The sequence below is a fragment of the Heterocephalus glaber genome, unplaced genomic scaffold, assembly GCF_053883595.1.
Source record: "Heterocephalus glaber isolate CG9 unplaced genomic scaffold, H.glaber_assembly_v1.0 deba00000331, whole genome shotgun sequence".
NCBI lineage: Eukaryota > Metazoa > Chordata > Mammalia > Rodentia > Bathyergidae > Heterocephalus > Heterocephalus glaber.
In genome coordinates, this window is record NW_028258142.1 from 54,840,394 (window position 1) to 54,867,196 (window position 26,803).

General features: G+C 36.2%; 1 protein-coding gene across 3 annotated transcripts in view; it reads left to right on the plus strand.

Annotated features, from left to right (window-relative positions):
* Znf521 (zinc finger protein 521) overlaps window positions 1-26,803 on the plus strand; it is a 267,522-nt gene that overhangs the window by 116,235 nt on the left and 124,484 nt on the right. For 2 of the 3 annotated variants that reach the window (XM_087193984.1, XM_087193979.1), the window contains one exon: window positions 25,951-26,035. In XM_087193984.1, coding sequence (XP_087050110.1) covers window positions 25,951-26,035 — 85 coding nt within the window. The remainder of the gene's footprint in view (window positions 1-25,950; window positions 26,036-26,803) is intronic. The other variant, XM_087193983.1, reaches the window with a different exon arrangement.

The window sequence follows — 26,803 nt, forward strand, 5'->3', positions numbered from 1 at the left end:
CAGCTGGAGGAACATAGTTTTGATAATGGCTCATGAGTTGGATCCCATGCAGTGGTGTGTTTTGGAAATAAATATTGATAGTTCTAATCATTGGAAATGAATCTTTTTCCAAACTTTTTATTTCAAAAGTGGTTAAGTCTGTACCAAAGGTAAAGGAATAGCAGAATAGCAAGTGTGTGTTGGTGCACCCAGGTTTAGCAGCTGGAACATTTATTACATTCTCTTCCTCTACTGTTTTGTTGTCAGTCTGAGCCAGGTGAGACTAAGTTGCAGATATTGTAACACCTCCTTAGAATAAGGACATTTCTTGTTTAACCATAATATCACCTGGTTTCTCCTTCATTAGTGAAGGTAATTAACTACATTAACCAAAGACATTAAATTAATCTCTATAGGAGGCCTGTATTCAGATTTCCCCCATTTGTCCCCAAAATGGCTCATGTTCTTAAATGTTGTTGATTAAGGATTCTTGAAACATTTATGCAGAAAATTATTCCTTTCCTTTTTGTAGGAGTTTGAATATTCATATCTAAGTGTTATGTAAAGGTGATTTAAAATGACTGCATTTGTGTGTATGAGAGAGAGAGAGAGAAGGAGAGAGAGATTTAGTGTCCATTTAAAATCAAGCAAAATTTAACTCTTATTTGAGAAGACTGTTTATAACAGGACATATTCTTGTTTCTTATCTGTTCCTCCTTTATATTTTCTAATATTTATAAATTCCTATATCTTTTAATTCCATTTGAAATAAAATATTTCAAAATGGGCTAAATGAATAGTGTTTACACATTATTTGATTACAGTTACTTGAGTAGGAGTATTTATCCTTAAGGTGTGGTCGAATCTCTATAACTGAAATCTTATTGATAATATGAAAGCTTATCTATATCCTGCACTTACATAGAATGTCATTTAAAGTATGTTTCAGATGCTTGTTGAACTCCTCCAATAGTGATTTTTGAGTACTTAACTAATAAAAGTCAAAAACAACCCTCGATGCAGAAGTGTACCTTCCTATGAAGCCTGATTAAGAAGAGCTTATTATTTAATTGAGCAGATAAGAAGATATAGTTTTAAATATTTCATTTGTGTGCCTCAAATGTTCACAAAGTTGTTCAACATTTTCATCAGTCTGTCACCATTTTAAAATTCATTACACTTTTTAAATCATGAAATTGTAGGTACTCTAAAGTTAAAAATATAGGGTAGGCCACATTATTTGGACTGACATAGAAAATTACCTAAACACACATGGAATTGCAAAAGAAAGTCTACAAATGTAATGTGTTGGGAGAAAAAGACATATTAAGTATTCACGTGTTTGTATTCTTGGTTACTCAACTTTAACTTTTGCGATTTTTCATTATGAGTGGTATTATAGTCTGGTTTCTCTTCAAATCATATAAATCTTTCACTTCATTCTGAGTGATTTGTAAATTTTTTGCCAAGATAAAGAGAAGTTTTCAGTCTTTACCAAAAGCCAGGTATATAATCCAAGAATAAATTTTATCGCCAACAGAAATGTGACATGTATGTCTACTGACTTAGGTGTCCCAGGTGGGAGGAACTGAAGGACTTAATAGTGTAGGTGGTATTTTCATCTCCTCTTCTTGCTGAGGATTGAAGCTTCTGAAAAGACAAGAAGACCATAGGAGATAATAAAATCTGGACACACAGTGCCAAGAAGGGTGCTTGGTTTTTCTGGATCATGACTTACTGCATAAGGAATATTGGTAAACACTCACATGTATCTAGCAAAGGCTGACAAAAAATACTTGATTGATACTAGATTACCTAATTAAAAGGGGTTTCAATTTAAATATAAATCTAGAGAATAATAAGTGCTATATAAAACCATACAATTCAAAGAAAAGATGAAAGACAAGACATGTGACATTGTAAGAAGGCTAATTGTAGGCAGCTGTCATGTCATGTCATGTCATGGAGATATTTGGAACTGAAGACAGATCTGACTTTGAGCCCCATTCTTCTGCTGTAATACTTTCTGACTTTCTGAAAAAATCTTTTATTTGTGCTGAAATTGTTTCACTATTAATCTAAATCTATTATAGAGACTTTGCTTTTTGTTAAATATTTTGGTACTGGGGATCGAACTCGGGACCTTGTGCTTGCGAAGCAGGTGGCAGAACCACTGAGCTAAATCCCTGGCCCCCCTTTTTTGTGGTACCGGGGATTTTGTTAAATATTTTGGAGAGACTGTTCATTCTCCTTTGCTCCTCAAAGGTTGGGTATGATATAAATTTACACGTAATCTACAGTGTCTATAAATGGTAGTGTTAATTGGAGACAGGAAGAACCCTGGCCATCCAGCTTTTTCTGCACAGGAAGTGCCTTATAGAGCTCCTGACATTTACGATGTGTTGAGTAATGTTGGTTGCTCTTCTGGGTTCAGCAATACTGGTCTGGCCATCTGGGCAGATGCTACCCCATCTGGACCTCAAAATGTTGCCTCATGACTTTGATGTTTTGTGATAGATGTTGAGAGCATATGTCCTTCTGGGTGCATTTTTCCAGAATGTTTCACAGTCAGGTTTCTCTGAGAGATTCTAATTCGCATCATCCCCACCATTGCAGTTGCTCTTGCAAGGGTCATCATTATCTTCATGCTGTTAAATGCACAGAAAGTGCCACTGATACAAAACTAGAAGGGCCGTTGGAGGCCATCTGATTATGCCAACAAAAAGTCAGGCCCAGAGAAGGTGAGAATGTCTGAGATTCCATAGCTGGAAATGGCATGAAGAGCAAGAGTTCAGGGTTCAAATTTCAGGTTCAAGAGTCTTTCACAATCCCAGCAGCACTTCCTTCCAGCTGCTATCCATACGCTTCCACCAAGTCCCTTCAGTACTGCTGGGTTCTTTCTGTCTCTCATTCATTTCTTCTGCTTAACTTCAGAAGATCCTCTGCTTCCGTATCTTTGGCGCACCTGACTTCTCTAGGGTTTCCACTGGCTGGATTGACCAGGGGAATGTACTGTTTTCCAAAAGGTAACTCATCTTAGTATTGTCACTAATGGCTTTTCCCTTTTAATGGAGCCTCGGTTTTCCTTCCTGCTCACCACGTACTTTTAGGGAGTGCTCCATAGACTCTGTGTCCCCTGTCTGTGCCTGTAAGTCATTACCCGCTGCTGCTGTCACTCTGCCTTTTTCCATGTGGCCTCAAGAGCTCCCCTAGCTTTGGCTGCCACCCTTTAACCACAACTCTCCAAACTGTCTGAAGGGTCAGGAAGGAATTTTGGGGACTGATGGAAATATTCTACAGTTGGATTGTGGTAGTAGTTATACTATCAATGGAGTTTTTAATGGAAATTACACAGCAATGAGGCTGATTTAAAAAAAAAACAAACAATTTGAATCTCTAACTTACATCTTTCCACTGAGCTTCAGACTCATACACACAGCTATTTACTGGACTGTCCAGGAATTTCAGACTCAATGAGTCCAGAGCTGAGCTCATCATCTTTTTCTAAATCTTCTCCCTGCCCCTTATATTTTGTTTTACTGATGAATCCACTGATCTTCTGAGTCTCTGCCTTTTTCTCCACATCAAGCCCTCTCCACTTCCGGTCTTCCAAATATCTCTGCTCAGTTTATATGAATAGAACCAATCTCTAATTTCACCCCCTTACCATATTTTGAGTTCAATCTTGGATCATCTTTTCACTGAACTATTGAAACAGCCACATAATCGGTCTCTCTGACCTTAGTCTTGCTATTTTCAAATCCAAAATATTATTTTTCCTTTATTACCCAAATTATTTTATCTATATTTATTGAAATAATTTGTCTGTACATCTTATTATTTTCAAATCTATATGTAGCTGCCAGAACAATCTGTCAAAATCACATCTGTGTAGCATGTTCCTTCCTATCTAAAACATTTTAAGTGTTCTGCACCCCTTTCTCCATGAGACAACATAATCTTTTTTATTGTGAAAAACAGGGCTCCTCAGATGTGGGTCCCTGAATAAGTTTGCTCTTCTTTTCCTGAAAGTCACTTTATTCTATAATTGGAAGCACTCTCACACACACACATAAGAAGTTACTTCTATGCCTTCCTAAGTTGTCTTGTCCCTTCCACTGGAATACTATTTGCCCTCCTGGCTGGCTGCCCTCCTCCTGGTGCAAGGCTGTCCGGCTTACCCTTTTCTTAGAGACTCACTACACAAGAAGGCTTGCTATGCACCCAATTTCCCACCACCTTCCCACTCCCTACCCCAGAATATGATATGCTGTCAGTATTATACAGATATTGCATCATCATCTGCTTCCATTTCTCTTTTCCTCTCATAAATTCCTTGGAGCAATGACTTACTCTGTCTCACACTTCTAGAACTTTACAGCAGTGCAGGCACTCTGTAGGCAGATGCCTTACCACATTGGTGCCATGGAGCTGGTATTTGCCTGGAGTCACCACAGCTCTTCCCAGGATATTAAGATACCTGGATCCCTAAGCTGCTTCGTGCAGGAGGACGCTGGCACTGTGATTGGAACCTAGAAGCTGCATGCTGACAATAGGACTGATATTCATATTTTTACCCTGTTGGGACTCAAAATGTTGTTGCCTCATCTTTGAAGTTCCATGCTAGACATTGTGAGCCTGGGACACTGTGCTGCCTGGTCCCCTCCCTCTCAAGGCTTGCTGCACAAGGCTGCTAGTAGTTGGTGTTCAGGATGGAGAAAGACTCTGCTGCCATCTTCTCCATGGCATTAGTCAGAAGTGCAGCTCTTCCCTGATGTGTCCTCTGTGATGCTGTGCCGTCTCTCTCCTGGCTTTCTTCTCAGGCTACCCTGAGGCCCCCTCCTCCTGTGCCTTTCTGAAAGTGCAGGCATTCTTTGAGGCTAACCCTCCCACCTCGTTTTTTTCTGTCTACTCTCATTGGGCAGTTCACCTATTCTTGTGGCTATAACTGTCTCTGTGAAGAATTCCCAAAGTTTTGCTTCCTACCTAGAGCTACCCTTGGTTTCAGTTATTATATTCTACACACAGTTTCGCTTATCCATTTGTATCTCTTTTAGCTATGTACAAACACCAAACTTTTGATTTTTCTCTCACAGAACCTGTTAGCCCAGACTTCATTGTTTTAGTAAACACCCTACACTCAATTACTCAAGCAAGATACCTGGAAATCATTCTCAGTTCCTTTCTTCCCCTGCTCTCCTCATCTAGTCCATTAATAAGCACTATGGATTCTACCTCCAAGAAGTATCTTCAGATGTCTTGTCCTCCTCTTCCTATCTCCAAAGCCATCCTCTTGGCCTAGATGTCTTCCACCTGCTTTGAATCCATTCTGCATACTGCAGATGGAAGTATGGACGTATAAATTAAATGAGGTCACAGCATTCTTCAGTAGCTTCCATTACCTCAAATAGATCCTGGCCTGTCACCAGTTTAGGAGCCAGGCATAGCACAGTTGTGGCAGTGGCCCCTCTTTGATCTGGAGGCCCCTCCTCCCGTTCTGTGTTCAGCTTCCTGAGCCAGGGCAGCCCGTGATGTCTGCATGTTCTGCCTGCTCACCTGCCCCCCACATCCACTGGCTTTCTCATCTGTCAGATGGCCCCTTAAAATCTTACTGAATTTGATCTCCTTTGCGGTTTGCTTTTAAAATTATTTTATTGGCTTACTTGTTCATTTCCTTTTTCACCTCTGAATACCCATCAGTTTATCCTAAAGACTCAATAAGCATTGTTGAATAAATGAATGTAGTATAAATGCTTCAAAGTAACAAAAAAGTGTACACTTATTTGCTCGAATATCTACTGCATAGTAACTAATAATAAGTGATACTGCTTGTTTTGCTCAAAAGTACCTAGATGCTTTAAAGTTAGATTTGATCTAAAAATACTAAAATAAGCTAGAAGGCTTAAAGTTTCTAACAATTCAAAATTTATCTTTATAATGAAGGTCTATTTTAAGTGACTGAGAGTATTGTTCATGGCTCTTATAAATTGAAGCTGGGAATGTACATGGTGACAATTCAGAATCAACTCAAGTTCCAGAGTTCTTTTATGTATTGTTTTATATAATAAAAACTTCCATATGATCTTGAAAGATATAGGAGTTTGCAGAAACAAATTTTATAAAATTGTTGTATTTCCCGTTGCTAATACTAAGTTTTGATAAGTCCAATATGCAAAGAGCAAAAATAAATGGGTTAAAGTGTCCTTTGAATAGACAGTATTAAAAATTAAGTAGACAAGCCGGACATTGTTGTGCACGCCTGTAATCTCAACACTCTGGGAGACTGAGGCAGTAAAATGGCAGAAAAGTAGAAAATTTATCTGACCAAATAGATTTATAAGATTCGAGATGTTCTTGAAATAGACTGAATTGTTTAGCCAAGTCCAGTCTGCCTTGCAGATTTATTGTTGTGGTCTGTCTTCATTGCTTTTCTCATTGGTGAGGCAAAATGCCCAACACCCACAAGTTAAAGGAGGAAAGGTTTATTTTAGTCCGTAGACATTTCAGACGGTCATTGGCTGTCTCTAAGGCAGGGTGCCATGGCAGAGGGACATCACAGAGGAGAAACAGTCCATGGTAGGGCTGGCAAGACATGGTGGCAATAGCAAGGGGCTTGCCTTCCCCTTTTATCCCATCCAGGTACAAGCCTTTGGGTGGTGCCATCAACACTCAGGGTAGGTCTTCTGCCTACAGTAAATATATTCAGCCACACCCAGAGCTATGCTAATTCCAGTCAGTGTACTAATTTAATACCACACACCTTTCTTCAATCCTAGCATCACACACCCTAGACCCAGCAAGCTCTGTAAAGCCCCACCTATGAACACATAAAGGTTTTGGAGGATATCTAGATACAAGCCGTAACATGGTCAGTATTTGTTTAGTATTTACAAAGTACTAGAACAGGGAGTTGGTGACTTGGGCATAAGTACCAGGTGTGGGGCATAGACTTCTGCTCATTCTTTGTCACCAGTCCTGTGATCACCTCATGTTGATCACTGCCCCACATACAACTATCTTAGATTCTTTTTGCCTTTGTTTCTTGACCTTTTTTGCTGATATTTTCTTTTCAGTTATGGTATCTTTAAAAAAAATATGAAATTCAAAAATAGGAATATTTCTCTATATAGTCATGAACCTTGGATTGCATATAACATTCACCCTTTCATTATTAGGCTAAAAATTTGAAATCTTCCTTTATTGCCTTAGAACTCCATCTAGAAGGAGGTTTTCACTGTACATTTTTTAGCTGAAATTGTGTCAACATGGAAATTAGTAAACATATATTCAAGACAATTGGTAATAGCCAAAAGCTACATTCTGGATCTCATATTGTCCCACCTGCTACACAATATAGTTATGGTTTTGTGTTACACGTTCTTGGTACTGTTAGTTTAGCAACCTAAATATGAGGACCTTGGCAAAGGTTTTTAAAAGCCTGAGAAGTCGGTTCCTCTTATTTATGCTTTGTGTGGACCTTGCACATTTTTTACCTTTAAACCTGCATGTTTCTGAAGGTTCTAGTCTTAATTTACCATTCTCTCTTCTCATTCCCATTTCCTGTGGCCTAATTATCATTAAACAAAGTATTATTTCAGTTATGAACCTCTAATTTATAGGCTCCAGCTCCCCCTTTGACCTTATCAAACTGGACATTCTGTTAGCCCTTTGATCAAATTGAACCATAATTTCTTTTTCCTCACATTTTGGTCAGTGTTTCATCTTTCTCCTGGTTATTGTCATCTGAAACTTTGTTATTATTTCCTGTTTGTTCTCTCTTTCCCTAACCTGAGGCCATCACTTGCCTGGTACCATTGCTTCTTATTTTGTAATTCTTGATCATTTGTATCTCCTACGTTCTGTCTCCAGAACAAATGTCAACTGATATCCTTCACTCTATTCTCATCCTAAAACAGTCCTAATAAATTTAAAAGATGAGGATCACATAAGTCACATTCTTGACCTGTAATACAAATAGATTATAATTTGAAAAGGTGTTTTTTAAAAGCTTAATCAATTTTAAAGTTAAAAAAAGGCACGGAACAAAAAAGGCTTAGAAATAGAAATTTAAAATGCTAGATTTGAAAGGTACTTACATTTAAAACATGTAAGATACAACAAAGGCCGTACTCAAGGGAAAGTTATTAGAAAATGAAAATATATATTAGAAAGTAAGAAAAATGTATTATGAATGAATTAAAGGTATGGTTTGCAGTATAAGAAACAGGACAGAATAACCCAATAAAAAGCAAAAGGGAAGAAAACAATAAAGCTAAGAGCACAAGCTGTTGAAATAGAAAACAAACGATAACAAGGAGACTGTCAAAGTACAAAATTATTTTTCTGAATAGACTAAGAAAATACATAAACTTCTGGTGAGATTAATTAGCAAAAAGGACCATAACTAAATACTATTAATAATGAAAAGAGGAGCCTTAAACTCATATACGTGGAAGTTAAAAGATAATAAGAAAACTGCTACATATTTCAAAATGACTATAGTAAAGAATGAAAGAATTCTGTGTTTGGGAAAAGGAAGGGCAGCTCTTACTGTACTAGGGAGAGTATAACTTCATACACTTGCTTTTAAAACTGTTCAGCGGTATATTCTAAAGTTAAATACCAGCCTATTTTATTCCCATCAATTCTATTTCTAGGTTATATATAAGAGAAATTAGTGCATATGTTTACCAAAATTTCTGAACAAAAATATAGATAGTTTTATGTATGTAAACTTTCAAAGAGAGTCAACAAAAAGGTCTTATCAAAATGGAATGAATAAGCGCACTTATATAACTGTATGAAGTCATCCCATTCATAATATAATATTGTACAGCAATAATGAAATATCAACTACTGCTATACTACAACTCAGATGATATATATACACACATACATTGGGGGGAAAAAAGGAAGCACAAACATGAAACTGTCTGACTCCATTCATGTGAAATGTAAGAGTGGGCAAAATAATCTATGATAATTGAGGTCAGAGCATTTACCTCTGAGATGGAACCAACTGGGAAGAGGTAAGAGGGAGTCCTCTGTGTGCTAGAAATGTTTCTTCCTCTATGTGCTGGTTATATTGGTGCATACATTAGCAAAATTTCACCAAGGAATCCAATTAAGTTTACTGTAGTGTACTGCTCTTTCTCAAATCAGCTCTTGCAAGGAAAAGGAAAGAAAAGAGAGAAAACCAAAAATCCACAAGATAAAAAAGAATACCAGATCAATAATGTAAAGAATAATTTGATGTTGCAAGCTTAAAAGTTTTAATTATATAGAAACAGTTTTAGAATAATGTATGTAATCAAAACTGTCTCAAGGAAAAAAAAGAATAATTCCATAAACATTAAAGAGTTTTATAAATTTTTGAAAATCTTCCCACAAAGAAAATAATAGACCCAGATGGCTTTCAAAATGAGCTCTCCTAAACATAAATATAATTCCAAAGCTGTGCCAGAAAACACAAAAGAAAGAACAGTCCAATTCATTTAATGGATTTGATTATACCATTTAATTAATGGTATAATCTTGATATCAAAACCAGACTAAGATAATGAAAAAGAAGAGTCTGGGTCCATTTTATTCTTGGTTTTACATTTAAAACTTTTTGAACAAAATATTAATAATTAAAGCCCCAGTGAATAAAAACAAGGTTATGTGTTACGACTAAAGTGGATTTACCACAAGAATACAAGATGAGTTCAAATTTAGGAAATCAATTAATTTAATTTACATTAATAGATTATAAAAGGTAAATTCTATATTTATTTCAAGAATTACAGAAAAAAATAAATTCAGTATCCTTTCATGATTATAAAAGTACAGTAGGAATAAGCAGAAAATTTCTTAACCTACAAAGGCCCTTAAAATATTATCTTCAGCAACTCAATATGTGGACAAATTTTAATGCAATTAATATTTTATAATTAGAATCACTAATCAGGCTTGCTGGGTAATCTAACCAATAAAGCAATGTAAAATCAAAACAAATTTAAACGTAAAAAGCAGCATAAAATTAAAAGAAACTATCATATGAAAGGCTTGTGTCTAAAACAGTATCCAAATAATTTAAAGACAAATTTTAGTAAAATTTTAACAAAGTTGCTAGTTACCAAATCAACTCATTTAAATCAATTGGTTATTCATCAGCAAAAAAACAAAACAAAATGGAAGTTGTCAAATTGTTTCTTTTGGATCAAAAATTCAGGTATTTAGAAATAAACCTTGTAAAATGTGCAAGACATTTATGAAAGAATTGATAAAATGTTGTAAGATATTTTTAAAGACCTAAATAAGTGATAGGTATAACTAAGAAGACTTAATACTGTAAAGTTGCCCATTACCCTTAAATTGATCTACAGATTCAGTGCCATTCCAATGAAAAATCTGAATTTTTAAAATGCTTTTTTCATATTTTCATTGTTTTGAAACTTGAGAAGCAGATACCTAACAGGTATGGAAGAATGAAAGCTCAAGAATAAGCAAAGACACTCTTGAAGAAAAAGAATAGGCGGGGGGGGGGGTCCTACTATCTAGGGAATTTGTAATCAATTTGCAGAAGTTAGGATGGTGAGATATTAGTCCACAGAGGTAAATAGAGATTCTGCAGAGGAGAGAGATATCATGCATATAAAGCCTCAGTATAGAGTAAAGCTGTCTTTGCAACCCAGTGAGTGGGTGAATGGATGGAGTACTGAATTCATTACCTATGTGGGGAAAAATTGAATTCTTCCTCACATGTAAAAATTAGTTCCAGGTGACTTAAACACATGCACCCACCACAAAGACAAAAACCATAAACTTCTTAGGAAAAAAGGATGGAAAATATTTTTATGACCTCAGGTTAAAAAATGATCTCTTTAAATCAAGCACTCACTATATATCAAAATAAAATAATTAGTTTGTTCATATGCACTAAAAATAATGTTTGCTTACCAAAATTACTCTGAATAAGCTAAAGTTAATTTAACTGGGAAAATTGTTAGTTTCAAAAATATGTGAGAAACAGCCACAACTCAGTTGGAAAACACAAACCACAAAATAAGAAAGTGAGAAATTGACACGAACAGGCATTTCATGAGCAGGAAGCAAAAGGCCCCTTAGACATGTGAAAATACATATCCTCAGTAATATGGAAATTGCCAGTTCAGTCAGAGTAGTGGATTGTTTGGGAGGGCCGCCCAGGAAGCTGAGCCGGGGGCCAGGCATACAGGTGTCTAATTGTTGCTCTTTATACATTACCTATGTTATAAATACTCTGTATGAACATTTAATACTAAGAGAAAGAACACAATCAGGACTATAATTGCACAGTCAGTATCACCTTCCATACAGTGAAGATAAACATAAAACTAATAGAATAAATACAAAATGATGTTTTCAAAATTGTAGCAATAGCCTCATGCCTACCAAAGCCTGTAAGATTGGAAACTTGTTCTTTTCATTGTTTCACATTGGTTTATCAAGTGTTGAAGAGGCATTAAAGACACATTAGCTCCCAAGAAGAATTTTCCTCTGTGTAATTAGAGAGAGCAATATCCATGCTCCCTGCTATCATGGTGAATTCTCACACTTTGGGTTTATAAAATGGAAGCACTAACTTTTTTATTCCTTGTCCAGCACTTCAACTGAAGGTAACAAATTGATTATATTCTGCTATACAGACAGCATTAAGCAATCAGATAACGAAAGAGGAATGGCTTTATACATGAGCATTTATTTGACAAATATAGCTATACATCTTTTCTCTAATATGGCTCCTTTGAAGGTTTATAGTTTGCTAGGGAAAATTTTATGTATAACTGTAAATATGACAATGGATACATCGTCCTACATGGGCTGCAGTGGAAAGACAGTGGAAAGGAGAAGCAAATAACCAGGTAGGCATGAGCTTTGCATCTAACTATGTGAAAAGCAAACAGATTAGGGAGAACTGTGCAGTCCCAAGCCCTAAGCAATGGCTGGGGACCAGCCTGGAAGAGCAGAGTGTACAGGGAGGAACTTGGAGAACAGGTCAGAAGGCCAAAGAGGGGTGGGTGGAGGCTAGGCTTTGACTAGGCATCTTCCATTGTTCTCAGAAGAGTTCCTTGTGTGTCCACAGGTTCTTAGTAAATGCTTGTAAATCATCAAAACTTGGCAACTAAAACATATGGAAAGTGAAACACAAAAGGAAGCATTTCCCTCAGAACTAAATATTGATACAGGTTCTCAGAACCACATATAAATAGAACATAAGTCATCTCATAAGTATGTAATGTCTTTATGTAATTCACATCATAAAGAGATTGAGTGGCAGGTGAAGCCCTATAAAATTCCCCATATCTGGGCAAATAATTTATTTTATTGAATTAAACATTGTATTACATAAGCAATCCTTCAACTGAGTCTGTACACTTTTTTTGTTAAAGAGAGAGTGCTGCTATGGTTTAAGAATATGCAGCATAATATGGTAGGAAAAGAAATCATGCTTAGAAAAAAATGAATTCAAATAACAGTTGACACAGCTATGTGATCGTAGCTAGTCCTTTCCTAGCTCCAATTTCTTCATTGCTAAAATGGGAAGCACACATACTTTGCCTGCTTCATAAAGTTAGGATGAGGACATGGTATACTTACATATGAAAGTTCTTGGTAAACATGAAGCACCCTACAAATATATACATTAGGTCATTTGGATAATATCTATATATCCGTATGCATGTATACACATATATCTTCTTTAATATTTTAAAATTCATTTATTATAGTAATACTTTCATATAATACTAGAATAATGGCTTATTTAGTAATGATGTGTCTAAGTCATCATTCTTCCACAAAGTTGGTGAAATAGAAAAACATAATTAAATATTAAAATCAACACTAGAAGCATTGAAAAGCAGTGAGCAAAGAATATACAAACCAGAATGAAAAACAAATTTATTTTATTTGCTTTGAGGTCATAGATAATGTCAGGCAATAATAAATATAAAAAGTAGAAAAGCATGTAACTAAATGAGTGTACAGATGGAAAATGTAATCATAGGAAAATGATCAATAGTATTGTGTTGAAACATCTTGAAGAGAGGAACAATACAAAATTTTTGAGTAACATTTATGTCAAGGAAAGATTGTACATGAAAGGCATAGCAAGTGAAAAACAAAATAAGAATTTGTTTTTCTCCAGGCCCAGGAGTGAATGAGTAGTTTGCGAGGCAGTTAATTTTAAACAGCTATTATTTATCTAAAACCCACTGACAATTCTCTCCAGGGATCAACTATAGAATTTTTACCTTCTGGTGGAAAAAGTGGTAAAAACTTTACTTTTTGACAAGATGTACAATCTTGATGTATAATCTTGATCTGTTTTAAGAACAGAAATGTCTGAAAAATTGCTATTATGTGATTGAGAAATGTTTTAAAGCAAAAATACACCATGATTAAAAATCAAAGTGGTATTGATAAACTTTACAAGGTTTGATGTTAACATACATGTCTTAAGGTAGATCTCAGTATTTTCTTGAGAATTTTACATTTATAGGTTTGGCTTAGGTAGTACAGAAGCCAAAGTCATTTACTTACTAAAAGCTCTTGAACTTTTCAGAAATAGAGAATTCAATTATGAGTGGTGACCACATGTTTAATAAAGATCATTCTCTAAAAGAAAGAAAGAATAAAAGGAAGAAAGAGGTGAACTCAAGAGAGGGCAGGAAGCCTAAGTATTCAAATAAGATAGCTAAAAAAATGGACAGGAAACCCTTAAAGCTCATTCTCAATGCTTAATAGGTCTGGAATGTTCATATGTTTTGGGAGAAGACGGAATCTTTTAGTGCCATAATTTGGTCTGAAGCCGTACCATTTCATTCTACCAAATTTAAATCATTCTAAAATAGATATCTCACAAGAGCCATGTCACACTGTTTTGATGACGTCTAGTTGATCATTCACTCAGTAACTTCCAAATGTGAGGCAGCCATGTGAATACAAGGGCAACCAGGGATGCTGTCATGTTTCCCTGGTAAAGAAGTGAGCCTACAGAAAGCACAGACATCCTCGAGTCTATTAAGATGGTGAAGAGCTGGCTGCTATGAGAAATAGGAATATTCTTAAATGTCTGGTGAAATATTCAACAGTGGTATTCCGAAATGTCTTGGAAGAGAATGAGTTGCTGCCTTGACTTGTAAAGAACCCTCACCTGAATCACAGTATTTGTGTGCTCGCTTTGCAAGATGCCAAGTTTCATATCACCATACTTTTCTTAGCACTCCCCCAACTCACATTCTGTACTATAGAAGAATGTTCTCCAGGGACAGAAGCCGATGGGAAAAGGCCCCTTATTTTCCCCAGTAATATTCTTGGGATGTTCTCTGCATGGAAACCTTCTAACTTTATAAGATGTTATCAATAATGGTTGTATAGAACTTTTCCAGGTCTAAAATGTAACCTAGGGCTAAGCTGAAGGGGACTGGGAGGTCCCATCTGGTTGTGTGATGCGAGGTCTAGCTGTTTTGGGGGACAGCAGTCCGGTTCCTTCCAATACTTTTTTCTGACAATACTTCCTCTTAGGTGTAGTTATAAGACACCCGCGTCTGTATAGTTCACGCACCCCAACACAATGCTTTCTGTCAGTCACTCTACTGGGTACAGAAGCTAAAGAGAGAGAACACATTGTTAATTAGGTGACAAAACTTTAGATTGCAAAATGAATAGATGCTTTGGATATAATGCAGTGTGAGTGTGCCTTATCTAAAAACCCAATATCAGAAATGTTCCAGAATCCAAACCTTTTTGAACACTGCTGTGACCCTAAAGTGGACTATTTTCCACATCTGACCTTATGTGACAGGTCACTGTCAATACACAGAGGTGCGCTAAAAATATTGCTTGAAATTGCCTTCCCACTGTAAGTATAAACTGTATACAAAACACAAACCAATTTCATGTTTAGATTTGGGTTCCATTCCCAACATTTCGAATTATGCATATGCACATTTTCCAACATCTGAATAAAAGACAAAATCCGAAACATACTTCTGGTCCCAAGCATTTTAGATAAAGGATACTCGGCTAGCATAGGAAATTCTAGGCTAAAAGTAAGTGCGGGAGAGCGCTGGCAGGATGGCAGCCCCCAGTTCACCTATCTGTAAGCGGGCTCTGCCTCACATCCCTGCCGATGTGTTTCCCACAGCCTGAGCTCCGACTGCTGTGTGGATCACTTTCTGTGAGTCATGGCAAGGTCACTTCATCTCCCTGGGCCACAATTTCATTGTCTGTGATGAGGGAATTTGAAATAGATGAATTCACTTGGCCCTTTCAATTCTGAAACTCCATGCTACTCTCTATGAACTTGTACTTCTAAAAAAATTATCTTTGAAAATACAAAGACCATTGAGGGTATTTCTTTTCTATTTTTTGAAAAGATGTTTTGGGAATGATGTATGAGGAAGAATTTTTAAGGTGCAGATAATTTCAGTGAAGTCAAGAGGTTACAGTGTAACTGCACAGCATGTTTCGAGATAGGTAAAAGGAAGGAAACATACCTCTATCCTAAAAAACTTACCAAGAGAGCAAACAACAGCAATAATGAAGTCAACACCCACAGCACTGTGTGGGTATAATTGCTAACTGGAGTTCTGAAGCAGGTGGGTTTTAGAAGCAATTTGAAGGAGCAGAGAAGGGTGGTCTGGCATGCCTCAGTAGGAAGGCTTTTCAGGTGGAAGGGCCAGATGAGAGGAGGCAGAACCCAGAATGGAAACAGGGAGGAAGAGAGATCCAAAACAAGGACTGTATAGAGCAGGTCTCACCCTACGGTAGGTATCTCGCTGGAGGTAAGGCAGGCGAAGGTTATTTGAACATATATATAGATAACCCGAAAAGACTACAATCAGACGGAATACATTTTGCAGGTAAGACTTGAAGCTGCCAGAAAGTGATACTCCTTTGGCAGAAGAGTAGCTGGAAGGATAGAGTAGAAACTAAACAAAGGAGAATAACTGAGACTCCACAGGAGACCTCATCTAAGGAGAGGTGGAAGGGAGCAAAGATTTTTATTTTATAATGAACAGGTATGAATTGTCCACATATAAATTGATCATGTGATAGACTGCATTTATTGCAACAGATACATGATAGATATGACTAAGTCCAGCCCTTTAGGAGAGAGATTATTTTTGTCAAAATAATTCTGATAAAACGTAATGAATTATGAGCATAAAAAACCTTTTGGGATTTGAGACTTAACTCTTCTCCATGTTATTCTTTTGATATTTATGACCGTTTTTATTAAATAATAACAAGTACTTATATAAAAGATTTAAAAACTTAATTTCTCAACTTGCTTTTAGGGCAGAAATTATATACTTATGAAAATATTTTTGCTAGCTCACCAAATGTTCTCTTGGTTTATGGTGGGATTGTGAGCAGTATTGGATTGGATTTGTATGGGTGGAAATGTCCATTGGACAGGAAGTAAATGAAATTTTTCAACTGCCTGCTTTATGGAAAACACAATAGGAGATTTAATTTAGGTAGTTGTGCCATGGCATAGAGATAAACACTAACTGAACCCCAAACACTAAATGAGATCATCCGATGGAGCTGTCTTACTGGGAGGGTCTCAGAGGCGTATGTAATAAAGGACATAAGTTGGGCCCCTTGAGACCAAACTCCAGATTGTGAGTCAGGAGAAACCAGGAAGTGGAAATGAATAAATCAACTTAATAAAGCATCACTGCTCACAGGAAACTTGGATTCAAACATCAGTTTTTAACGGTGAGACATCAAGTTTAAGTCCATAGACAAAATTTGAAGAAAATTCCTTATTCTTTATTAATTTTAGGCTTTTAAAAATGATTCTTCAGGGCCAGGAATATAGCTCAGCAGCATGGCACCTGCCTGGCAAGAGCGAGGCCCTCAGTTCGATTCCTAGTACCAAATAATAATAGTGATTTTAAAGAAGACTCTTCATTATGAAACCTCAAGGTAATTCCTTCTGTGAGATATTCTTCTGGAGGTTTAATACAGGAAATGACTCCATTTTTTAACACTGGATTTTTTTTTAATGAACACTTGTCAGACTTTTCTGAAGACAATTATTTCCTGGTTTTTGAAATTGATTGTGCCTTTGGAAATAAAAAAAATTTATATTATTTTATTTAGTATTCAGAAAGATTCCAAGAAAAGATTAAAAAAAAGTGTTTTGACTTTGTGGACTTTTGGATTTTATTTGTAAAAATAAATAAGCTCAAATAATTTATTTTCTTCCGTAGTACTATAAAAAATTGCAACTCAATCACTTAAAACATATATCTTTATCTAGGTTCTTTCTTTACTAGATAAAGTATTGTCTTTCTCCTTTCACTCCTGTCTAGTCAGTCAGCCAGATGCAGCGTTCTTCAATGCAGTTTCTGTTCTGAATGGCTTCTCCCATTCCAAGTGCCCCACCAGACTTGAATCTACTTGCCTGGCAGGTCGTAGGCACTTTGTAACAGATTTAAGGGCAAGAAGATTATTGCCATTTTAGGTCTTTGATTAACTCCCATGGACTTTTCTCTGTCTCATCCACACAGTATTAATGTGCTGCTATCCGACGTGTTTAGCTGTCTTCTCTGCACTATAGACTAGCGTAGGCACAGAATACTTATATTGTTTTGCCATGTACTTAGGCAGAATACTTATATTGGTTTTGTGTTCCTGGGTTCTCTTTCACTAATGCTATTATAACTCCTTGAGTTTAGGAATTGTGTTTTTTCTTCTTGGTGATTGAGGTCTTATCATGTGCTGGGTATTGTGCAAAGTACACAATTTGGGGACATTAACCCTATCCTTAAGACAATAGCATTCTTTTTTTAACTACCACTAGACTACACAGTAGAAAACTGATACTTTCATTTTCACCGGATTACTTGGGCAAGCTGTCTCATTAGTAGTTTTCATTTCAGCCACTTTTGAGTGACTTATTTTCACACTAATTCACAATTGCTTGGAAAATGACAGGTCTAAATTAGCAAAATGTCTCAATTATTGAGTATTTGTGAAAACCTGCTGGCTTCTTACTTTTACTCATAACATATCCATTTTCTGGCCAACAAAATATTGCTGAGTGAAGGTCCGACTGATGTGAAGCATGTATTTCATTTGTAATTAATGCGTTCGCTCTTGGAATGACATGCTGCAGATTTTGGAAACAGCTTTGTTTCTCTACCTAGTTTGAACTTTTTAAATGCACACTATGCCCCCTTCCTCTCCCTTTCCATTCCTCTGCCCTGTCGCCATCTTGTGCTCTTCCTTATGCAATTAATTTTAAAAGCTTTATTTAATAAACATTTCCTTAACCCTTGTTAATTGTCATAAACTCTAAATTAGTGGATTCCAGTTGAAAGAAATTTTAATGTCGTTCAAATCCCATTCAAAAGGGTGAGAAATAACTTTTTGACAAGCATCTATGTTGTGCCAGCCAATTCATATCCTATTTCATTTCATCCCTATAATAACCTGTCAAGTAAAGAGTAATAAAGGTAGTTACTATTTTATGCCAGCCCGCTACATAGCAGGCATGGTACTAAGCATTTTTCCATAATTCTCACTTGCTTCTCACATAACTCTAAGATGTAAGTTTTATTATTTTTAATTTACAGAGAAGGAAACTAAAACTCAGGGTCATTAAATGACTTGTCAAACAACTAAATGATGAAGCCACTAAATACCAACTAATTGCAGAAAGATGATTCTAAACTTTCTTCCTATTAAGACTGCTGGATATATTTGGAGTGCATATTTTACACATCATTGTACAAATCCTAATTTCAGGGTGCTGACCGAGTTTGCGACCAGCCCCTCCCTTGATAGTCGCTGCACTCCCTTGGGATTTGTGACGGAGATGGAGCTCAGGGCTGTGGGACTTCCTGGGAAAACTGCTGTGAGGCTTTATGCTCTGATGTGTGTAACACAGAGCAATGATAGAGAGCTGTAAAGATAGAAAAGCAGGTGGACTTAGTGAAGGTCAAAACCGTTCTTCATCTGTGAGATACTAAAACCAAATAAAAATTCAAGTGGTTCTCAAGGCTGAAGTGAGGAGTCGGCTGGACTCTTCCCATAACGCAAAGTGACAATAGAGTTTCCTGTCTATGAGACAAATACAGGCCTGCTTTTTAAAGCAGGGTCTGGAAGCTGAGGGTGACTCAGTGGTAGAACCCTTGTGCAACATCCAGGAGGCCCTGGGTTCGATCCCCAGCAACTACTTCTAATAGTATTTTAATATTGGTAGTACTGTATTATAAAGTTAAATAAATACAATTAAGCAGGGCCTGGAGGGACTTTCTTGCTCTTGACAAGAGACTAGGGAAAAGAAAAGTCCCATTGTTGACCACTACTTGTGACTAGGTCCTTTTAGCTGGAGGCTAAAGGATAGGAAGAGATTCTTGGTTTTGTGACTTAAACAGGCGTGAGCTGCACGCTGGGTCTGTGATTGAAGGCGCATTGTGTCTCCTGTCCCTGCTGCACAGCAGGTGCTAGGTTGTGGTCCAGTAGCTGGGCACGGGCTGGCGGAAGCAATGGCAAAACTACTCGAAAGGAAGAAATGAGCATGGAGAAGAGGCGCTTTCACCACAAATAGACTTCAAACCCAGACTCCAAAATATATGAATGAATCTGGTACTGATAAAGCATCAAAAAAGAAAACACAGGTCTGACAAAGAAGCCCAGAAAGATAAAGCAAGAATGATTTCCACCAAGAAGACTGACAAGCGTTTGAAGCAAATCCAAGCAAAGGATAAAACAAACCCAAAAGCAATTGAATGTTTAAAATTAGAAATGTCACAAATGAAAAATAGTTATCAAGATATAAGCTTTGGCAGAGAGGGCAAACCGGGCTGGACAGCAGATGAGAGAGAACCAGAGATTTGTAAGAGGATAGAGTTCACCTCTCTCAAGGCAGAGACACTTCTTTATGAAGTATGCATGAACAAGCAGGTCAGGTGCAGGCAGGGTGGCTGGAGAGGCTCTGAGACATGAATGAGAGAGTGAAAGGGAGCCGTCATAACTGAGTCATTTTTATTGCTGAAATTTTTCAGGATTGAAGACATACATGACATGTCAGATTAAAATTGTTCCATAGTATCGAGCAGAACAAGTAAGCATAAATATTCTGTTAAAAACATAGCAATAACATTGCAGAACATTGAGAGCAAAAGGAAAATCTTTAAATCAATGCAGGGACTTCAGGAGCTGTTTCTACTCTGTGGATCTTCATCTAGGGCAGTGGTGGTGAATCTATGGCACGCATCCCATAGCAGGCTCTTTGTGTCATTGCCAACTCTGGTCTGGGTCTAGGACCCGAAGCCTAAGTCCAGGGTGACCAGAAACAGCCCCTTCACCATCCTAAGCTATTTTCCTACCATCACCGGCATTGCACACTTCTAAGGAAAGCCTCCTTTCCAACTGCATTTGTAAATTTACCTGCTATGAATGATCAGAGTCTTATGAAGGAGGAAGAGTAAAATCCTAACCGGGGATTTAGCTCAGTGGTTCTGCTGCCTGCATCACAAGCTCAAGGTCCCGAGTTCGATCCCCGGTACCAAAAAAAAAAAAAAAATCCTGGCCTTGGTTAAGGTTTTCAAAACCTGTATGATTTGGATATGTTGATGTGGATAATAAGCCCTCCTTTAGCTACTGTCACAGAATTGTATCAAGGGAATTCATGCATAAGATTTCTTTATAGACTGTGAAGTATAATAAAATTATAACAGATTTACTTACTTGATTTTAGAAATGAATGTAAGCTATGGTTCATGACCTCTTAAAGTTTATGTACTAGTTTGTGTTTAAAAAAAGAAATTTCACAAAAAATGTATAAAAATTGTGAGCTGGGGTTAGGGCACAGTGGTAGAGCACTTCCCCAGTATGCACGGGACCTTTGGTTCCTGCTCTGGTACCAAAAGAACAAAACCGAGATTGTTTGTAAAGTCACTTTTGACAACTAGGCACCAATTGTTTTTTGTGCATAGGAAGTATGTGGTATAAAATGAATGGTATAGCTGGGGTTAATCAAGTTAGGTTTAGCACGAAAAAACTGCATCTTACGAATTACCCTTTTCATTTACTCCCTTTTATTATGAAAACATTCACAAATGTACTAGATAGGTTTTAACACATAGCCATATTTATTTTATCCATGTATGACTTATGGATTTAGGTTTTTCTTCTGAGTCTTTTGAAAGTAAACTGGAACCATCATGCTCTTTAACCTCAACATACTCACCGTATGTCTCTTAGCAAAAAGGACTTTTACCCACATACCTACAATACGTTTGTCACATCTAAAAATGTTAGTCCTAATTCCCCAGTAACATCCAGTAAGCAGCTGATATTCAGAGTCCTGCAGCTGTCTCACAAACTTGTTTATAGCTGTTTTCTAAGTTAGGTCCTACACATTACATTCAGTAAAGTAGTTTTTAGTCCTTTGAGTATAATCTCTACTTTTTTCCCCAATGACATTGTCCTTTTTGAAGTTAATAGGCCATCTCCCTTGAAGAATATTTTGGATTTTCATTTTTTCCTCATGATAATTCTTGTTCCTCTATCCTTGTATTGACTAACATTGGATATTAAGTCTAGACGCTTGGTTAGATTCAGATATACATTTTAGATACGTGTCTTTACTGATGATGCCCCACTTCATATCCTATCACACCAAGAGGCACACAATGTCAGGGTGCTCCACTAGCACATAGTATGGTTAGAGTGACTGCCAGCGGCTGAATTCACTGGAAAGGTACATCTTTTTCTTTGTAGTGATCAAAGGATGAAATTGAGCATCTCAGAATAATTTTTCTCATAATAGTTTCAACATCCATAAATGATTAATTGTCTGGACCATTTTATTTGGCATTGAAAAATGGTAAATTTATAATCCCTTCTTCTGTTATTCTCTAGAAAAGAACTTTACACTTCTTCCTGGAGAAACAAGGTGCTTCTGACTCTTTGATTACCAATTTTCAGAAGTAATTTGTGTAATAATCATCTGTAATGGTGGCAAGTGAGATTTGTTCTCTGTATTTGAGGATTACTACGTACTCATTTATTGTTTTTTATATATACATTCACTAGTTTGTTTAAAAAATATCAAAGAGACCCAGGCATGGTGAAGTGTGCCTGTAAGCCCAGAACTCTGGGAGGCTGAAGCAGGAGGATGAAAAGTTGGAGCCCAGCCTGGTTAACTTAGTGATTTAGTGAGATTCTATCTTAAAATCTCAATAAAATTTTTTTTTAAAAGGTGGAGATGTAATTTGGGGCAGAGACCGTGGGTTCAATGTCTACTAGGGCAAAAAATAAGTGTATTTTTAAAAAGATTATTAAAAATTTTTAATTTGGTGACATTAAATGTGAAGTCTAAGTCTTAATAGAATATATATTAAATCAAGGAGAATAGAGTTAATCAGAATAATTTTTTAAAACTATACATTAGTGAAGATCCTTAATCATTTTTTTTATTTATAAGATGCTTTTCTCTGAAAGTCTCTGAGTACCTTAACTAGAATATAGCTGAAAACAAGAATGTCAAAAAGGCACACTTAAATTGTTCTCAAAATCAATCAAAAATAATGAGGTGCTGGGAAAAAGTTGTATCCTTGATAATTACATCTATCAGTATCAGAAAACAAAAGAGAACAATCAGGAAATGACAATCCCACTCCCAAGTAGCACATTTAAAAAGGCTAATGAAAAAGTCTCTTAAAAATTGTAGTAAATTAACATTTCAAGTAAATTGACAACCTAAACGTTGATGAAGGCCAATCTCGGGCCCAAACAATGGAAGTTCTGTTTCTACTTTTATCTGCTTTTAAAAGAAATGATCTCACTTGACTTTTTTTGTTGTCTCTTAGTAGAGGTTATACTGCTCCTGCACTGTGCAAGGGTTGGGTCACAGCTGGATTTCTGGGCTTCATTTGAGGCTCTGTTTATTAAGACAGTGGCCTGGAGAAAGGTAACCAGGATGCGAAGCTGTTCTCACGTATCTCTTGCATGGTGTCCACATTTTCAGTCTGGGAAGGGGTCATGTCACTGTCCTATTAGACAAGGGATTCATCCTACTCTTTGTAGCCAGAGCCTAGTGTTAGAACCAATGGGTGAAGGTAATGGAAAAGCAGATTTGGGCTTAGAATTAGGACAGATTCCCTTATCATCTAAACTATGCAGAACTGAAATGAGTTTACCTGCAAGCGAATGAGCTCTCTGCAGTCCATACTTGAGAGGTTACAACCCATTTACTCAAAAGAGGGTGTACAGATGTACCGGGTCTCTCAGACATTTTGAGAGATAGTTAGTTTTAAAGGTCATGTAAATTACTTTTTTAAAAATTGAAGGTGACAAGGGCTGGGGATTTAGCTCAGTGGTGCCGGCGCCTGCCTGGCAAGCGCAAGGTCCTGAGTTTGATCCCTGGTACGAAAAACAGAGAAAAATTGAAGGTGACAAAAAGAACAAAAAAAAGCTCACAACAGGTCTCAATTTGCACATCTTTGCTTTGTTTTGGGGAAAGGCAAAAGATGTGGTGAGGAAGAGCTGAAGTTGCAGTTTTAAGCCGTGGTGCTTTGGTTTTGATCACATTGAATTCTTACCTAGCTGCAGACATAGGGGTTTATAGATAAGAATATGGCTTTGTTTGGGCTGGGGATTTAGCTCAGTGATTTCGGCGCCCGCCTCACAAGCGCAAGGTCCCGAGTTCGATCCCCAGTACCCACAAACAAATAAAAATCACAATACCCAGAACTATGTCTAACACATTGTAAGTGTCCAATATATAACTTATTAAGTGAATAAATAAATAATAAATGACAGAGAAGAAGTTGTCCCCAGCACTCCCTTTAAAAAAAAAATAATATGGCTTTGTTAAAAAAAGAAATAGTACTTTAAACACTGTTTTAAGTGTAAAAAGAATTAGAATTTGAATTATCAGTAATGACAAGAACATTTTCTTTCAATGATAAAAGGAAACATATACATAGATCTTTAAATGTATCACTTCATTTTGACAATAGTAGTAAGTGCTGATATTGTATTGTTTTGGCTTTTCAAGTGATTTTATTCTTTATTATTAGACCAGAACTAAAAAAAAAGTCCTAGTATATTCCACCAACATATTCATCACTCATCATTTTTGGAGACAGTTTTTGACAGATTGTATGTTTTACTGTACTAACAAGAGAAAAGACTAGCCATTAAGTTTATGTTTCTTTGTTTTTCAGCAAGGTCACATATCAGGAATAATGCTAGAAGTATGCTAATAAACAATATATAATGTAGGTCATCAGGGAGTAAGAAATATTTTCTAACTAGTTCTAAAGGGAAATATTGTTTAAAAAAAGGGATAGATGTTATTTACACAACACATGTTGCTCTATATGTCACCATCAAAAGCATCTTGTAAACAGCTCAGAGTAGTAAATCTTCCTCAGTGATTGTCACAGTGTTTGAAGTCCGTGTTAGATTTAGATTCAGCACAGTCTATTCACAATGTGCCTAATGTACAAAGACCATTAGATTATTTAGACAGCTTCTACTGGAAATACGCCTATACTGATGTGGCTTGTCGAGACCATAGAAGAAAATACTATGTGAAATTATAATGATGAGGAGAATTTACATTAATAATTTTAATCTCAAACAAAATGACATCAATCTTTGTGCTTAACTTTGATTGTTTTATGATCTAAATAACTTGTTATTTAAAACTAATTGTAATTTTCAGACTAATATTTCCTGTTTGTACCACACTAGTAAAGCATTTCAATATGACTTCAGATAAAATGATAATTCTGTAAAAATGGTTATAACCGAATGTAACTTATGTAAATTTTCAAATGTAACTTTCTCACATTTGAGAGATTTTCAAAATTGGATTATTTCATAATGGTTTATTTTGTTTTCCAAGGTGTTTTTTAATTGTAAATATTGTTTCATCACAAAAGAATTTATGTAAGTGTGTATTCTAGACAACACAACAAATACTTTATTGAGTTCTTCTAATTTGAATTGGCACTCAGTAATAAAGACGTGAAATCATAAGGGCTTCTTTTTTTTTTCTTTTTAAATCAGGGAGCCTAACATTTAGAATTAAAAGAGCTTGTCTCTGTAGGATACTGTTACATCAGGTAATCTTTCTACCTCTCTGGGCTTCAGTTTCTTCGTTTAAGGTTTGATAATTATAATAAAAATTCTGTTCCATCTATTTCACAGTATTGGTAAAAGTAATAAAACAGTGTTAAAATACTCATTATAGGATATAATTTCTTTACGGGAGAAAATATATATTTAAATGCTAATACTTAGCAACTGCTACAATGTTAACTAAATTTCAGATTGGCTGTAAATTATAATCTCTGAATCTTTGATATAGATTCCATGACCTTAACCTATTAACCATTTTACTTCTAGATCTCTTTAAGCAAAACCGTATTTATTTTACTCAGAATGAAATTGTGCCTAATCTACAAAGACTTTGGTTTCTGAAACTCAGCTCTGTGTTACATTTTTCCAGTACTGTGGTTTTGCACTGAGCTAAATCTCCAGTTCTTTTATTATTTTTTATTTGGAATCAAGGTCGTCCTAAGTTGCTAAGTTGTTCAGGCTGGGCTCAAACTTGCAATCCTCCTGCCTCAGCCTCCTAGAGTGCTGGGATTACAAGTATGCATCACCGTGCCTGGCTGTGTTACAAATGTTTTAAATACTAACTTGAGTTGAAATATCTTAAAAAAATATGTTATTGCATAATGAAATGTCTCTGTTTCTTCTAAAGTGTGTTAGTGGGCTCAAGCCACAGTCTGACTATAGAACTCATGGTCCTTTGATCAGGCAGCCTCACAGTAATCCAGGCAGCAATGCACACATGACCAGCGTGTCAGAAAAAGCGTGACGAAAATGGTGTTTTTAAAAATATACAAGAAATAGAAAGTGCTTATGTCTAAGTAATTCTATTTATACTTGTTTTCTCAGAAGAAGACCTATCAGTGCATCAAGTGTCAGATGGTTTTCTACAATGAATGGGACATTCAGGTCCATGTTGCAAATCACATGATTGGTGAGTAAAGCCCTCAACCTTATTACAGATACATTTTTCTCCTACTCGCGTACGTCAGTACCTATATAATTAAACAGTGTTAAAGATGAATTAATTGTTCAACCTTCAATGGATTACCTAGGCATGATGGATTTTTTTTTGTTATTCCTATTATTAGACCTGAGAGGCATTAGCATGTTTTATTTTCTGCAAAGGCTAGTTTAGGCTTCTGTAGAGGATTATATATCTACTGCCAGTCAAAACACAGGTGATTAACAAATTAAACTTCTAATCATTTTTGCATTATTGAAAACTAACAGGAATGGTTAATGAGCTGGATGTGAGCTTTCCATAGAGTTTTAGACAGGTTTTAATTTCAGATGCCGTTATGGTAATGGCACTGCTGTGTGTTGCTTAAGCATCTTTGTATCAAAATCTAAAGTGGTGAGTTTTTGTGATAGGGAAACATAAATAATTTAAATTGCCATAAAATAGTTTTATATGTATGCTTTCAACAGCCTGGAAATAATCATGATCATAAAGATCATGTAAAGAATTTAGTAATCATTTTTTATTTCCCACCCAATTTTCCATAGATCTTTATAAATGTGGTTTGGGGAAAGATTTCTGAAGTCTTTCCAGGCCAGTGTTTTTGGGATTTTGCATTTATTACAAGAGCTAGAACTAAAAGGATAATTTTTTTCACTTATTCATATTGTCCCATTATCCCTTAATTCCTTAGGGGATACTGCCTATTTTTTTAATTTGATAAGCTCTTAGCAATAACAC